Raw genomic sequence first — 3,240 nt, forward strand, 5'->3', positions numbered from 1 at the left:
AGATTTTTCGTGGATTGATCAAAACCAGTGTTTTAGGTCAGATTTATCTTTGATCTTTGTAAAGTTTATGTGTACTTGCCAAGAATAATTTTCTTGAGGTGTTTGCTGCTATGTACCTCTAGTATTTGCTAGAGAATAACATTGTTCACCCAATTTTGTTGATAGTGAAGATTTTCGGGTGGACTCCGATCGTTTTTTATCTCCTCACATCGAGGAGATTTTCCACGTAAAACATCGTCTTGTGTTTGCGTGCTTGGTATTTATTTTACTCTACTATATTGATTCCTATTAGGTTTACACAAGATGCGAGATAATTTTATTCCGCTGCGTTGATTCGATATTGTTCAAATTATTACTATTCTCCCATCATAATCATCGAGTGTTGTGGTCCTCTCCATCCGCATGATACCGAGTACTTCATAGAGTCCCGCTGCCAGTCCGTGACTCCTTGAGAGCTGCTCCAAAGTCTAAGGAATCGGCAATGGTGGATGAATCGAACTCGAAACCATCATACCCAAACGTCTTAATCACTGCGCCAACATACGAGGATGATTGCTCACTTTAGTTCCTCAGGGTTTTCTTATTTAGACTTTGGCCAACCGTGAATTGAACCGTGAGCAGAGCACAACCATATGTTGGATCCAAAATCTCTGTTCGCCCGATCTACCATGGACCAAGAGACAAGTTCTTCATTTTTCTTAAATGGTGACAATTTAATGAAAATATCTAAAACTAGTGCACTAAAATTGTACATGCTAGGGATAAGCGGCTTCAAATTCCTTCCACCTAAAACTTGAAATCCGATTCCATAATCTTTGGAACATGAAACGTATCCTACATACCTAGGAACTTAAAACCTACCCTATCATAGATACTAAAGTCTATCTAGATTCCACATGTACTCTTAATTGAATGATCGTCGTAAATCATCATTTGATATCATAACTCATATTAGACACACAAAAATTATAAAATATTCATAAAGCAAAACATAGATATCACCAGAAATGAAAACATAGACTAGTGGTTTCAGATTACTCACCATGGAATGCCATAGAATCACGCGAAGACATAAATCAAGAAAAATATAAAGACTTGTTCCAGTTCTAGGTAGTTTTGGAACTTGATATCTATAATACATATTATGAAACCTAGAACTAGATTGGTGGGCACCGATCCAACTCTCTGGTCCCAATTCTTTCCTGGAACTATGCTCATCCTTAATACATTCATGACTATTTTTTTTTATTGAACATTGAATATAAATGCACATATAAAACCTATTTATAGTATGTCGTATCAATTAATAGGTCGATTACGTATCGAAGTTAATGCACGTCCAACGTTACTCTCGTTTCGCAATTTACAGCCGAGTGATCTTCGTCTATAAAAGGGCACACGCACGGCCTCTTCAACGACAGAAGAGACACACGTTCCAACTGAAGCTTCCTCGTCATTTTCTCGCGACAAACCATGTCTTCTTCACTCATCTTCACCCTCTCTCCCCTCGCACTCTTGGGCGCGCTCTGGGCGATCTCCTCCTCCCTCGCTCGCAATGTCCCCATGCTCCTCCCTCTCAAAGCCGCCGTGGCAGCTCGCCTGTCCGCCCTCGTCAGGCCGCTCAAATGGGCCTTGGACTACTCCCTCAGGTCCTCCGTCCTCGGCCACTCGCACGGCCATGGCGAGCCAGGAGCCTTAGCAATAATCCACAGGCTCGGCACAGCCCAGTACGGCAGGGGACCGCCCACGGAGTGCGCGGTGTGCCTGTGCGAGGTGGGGGTCGGGGAAGAGGTGAGGGAGTTGAAGTGCTGCGACCATGTCTTCCACAGGGCCTGCATGGACCAGTGGCTCGGCTACAAGAACGCGACGTGCCCTCTGTGCCGCAGGTTCGTGGCTCACCGGGCGAGCATGAGCGTCATCGCCGATGTTGGGGCGGAGGTCATATCCTTCGCGTTCTGGGACCTCGGCTCGGGTGGCGACCGCGAAACGTGGTGGCTACGATGACTGCGGAAGTGATATGAAGTTACCCTAATGGGCGGTGTGCTCGAATATTGAATGCGGGCCGACCCCACGCGTACAATCGATCACGATTTCTGTGTACAATTGCGAATGGCATGTATGGTATTTTCATGGGACAGAGAGCGGGGTTGTCGTGAACCTCGACTTACGTTAAATGAAATAATGTTGTAGTAGACTGAGTTTAAATGCTTTCTTTTTGTCTATGGTTTTGTTCGCTTTAAGGAGGATCGGCTTGTGATCTTTTTTATGCATCTTTTTAGCAGATGAACCTCAAGAAGATGAACTTCTGAAGTTATCATCGCTCCATGTAGACTTTTAAACAGAGATTACCATGATCCAAAGATTAAATCTGTGGCATTTCCTGCATCTGTATACTTAAGCACGCTCCACGTATATTTCCCTCGAAAAGTTGAGGAAAAGCGATGTATGCTGGCGGCCTTGGCTCATGAAAATCTACTTCTGATAAAATTGGTTGCGAACGAACGAAGCATCTCACCTACCATCTTTAGTTACTTATTCAAGCCTCGCACGTCTTCAGCATGAGAAAGGCTTAACGAACCTTGACAATTTGCGAATGTTCAAAAGCTGAAGTTTGTTCGGTTCGGTCTCGAATTTTTTTCTAGATAGAGTGCAACGTTATATCAATCCAAGTATATATTGTCTTTATAAGACTTTCTTTAAGTTGTTTGGGGTTGTTTCAGTCAATTAACTAATAAATTAGTCATTTGAGCTTGCTGGAAAGTCCAACCTAAATGCTTAAGTAAATAGGTAAAGAGAGATATATGTATATATATAAAGAACATATAAGCCCTATGGTCAAGGAACGTAGGATATTTCAAAGAGCTGAGCATTCGATTTAATTCTTTATCGAATCAGTCTTGAGCTTGACCAAACCCACAAATTCAGCCCTAGACAAATACTTAATTTAATTTGATTTCGTTTGTCCGAAATTAGCATCGATTCACTTCGATCTTCCATTGGGTTTCAAAACATGACTAAACTGGGGCCGTCTTGAGAAGCAATTTTGTCGTGCTCTTTGTCAAATCCACTAGGGACTAGACTCCAAAAAACATTTCTAGAAATCTTTCGAAGCACGGCGTTTTTCCATCCGTCCATCCAAGTTGCATCATACTTGTCACACGTGATCGGTTTGAGTGAACAAAGACGTTGAGTTCTTTGCAGTAAAATGCCCCTAAAATTGAAAAAACTTCCTACTAAGAG

General features: G+C 42.5%; 1 protein-coding gene across 1 annotated transcript; it reads left to right on the plus strand.

Moving 5' to 3' along the window:
- The first annotated feature begins 1,473 nt into the window (after positions 1–1,473).
- Positions 1,474–2,004, plus strand: LOC104455723 (NEP1-interacting protein-like 2). The gene has a single exon (XM_010070466.1). The coding sequence runs from the start codon at positions 1,474–1,476 to the stop codon at positions 2,002–2,004; it is 531 nt and encodes a 176-aa protein (XP_010068768.1).
- Positions 2,005–3,240: the final 1,236 nt, after the last annotated feature.

The sequence above is a fragment of the Eucalyptus grandis genome, chromosome 7 (genome assembly GCF_016545825.1).
Source record: "Eucalyptus grandis isolate ANBG69807.140 chromosome 7, ASM1654582v1, whole genome shotgun sequence".
Classification (NCBI taxonomy): Eukaryota; Viridiplantae; Streptophyta; class Magnoliopsida; order Myrtales; family Myrtaceae; genus Eucalyptus; species Eucalyptus grandis.

Excerpts from the sequence above, each read along its gene's own strand:
- LOC104455723 (XM_010070466.1), top strand. The coding sequence starts at position 1,474 with ATGTCTTCTTCACTCATCTTCACCCTCTCTCCCCTCGCACTCTTGGGC.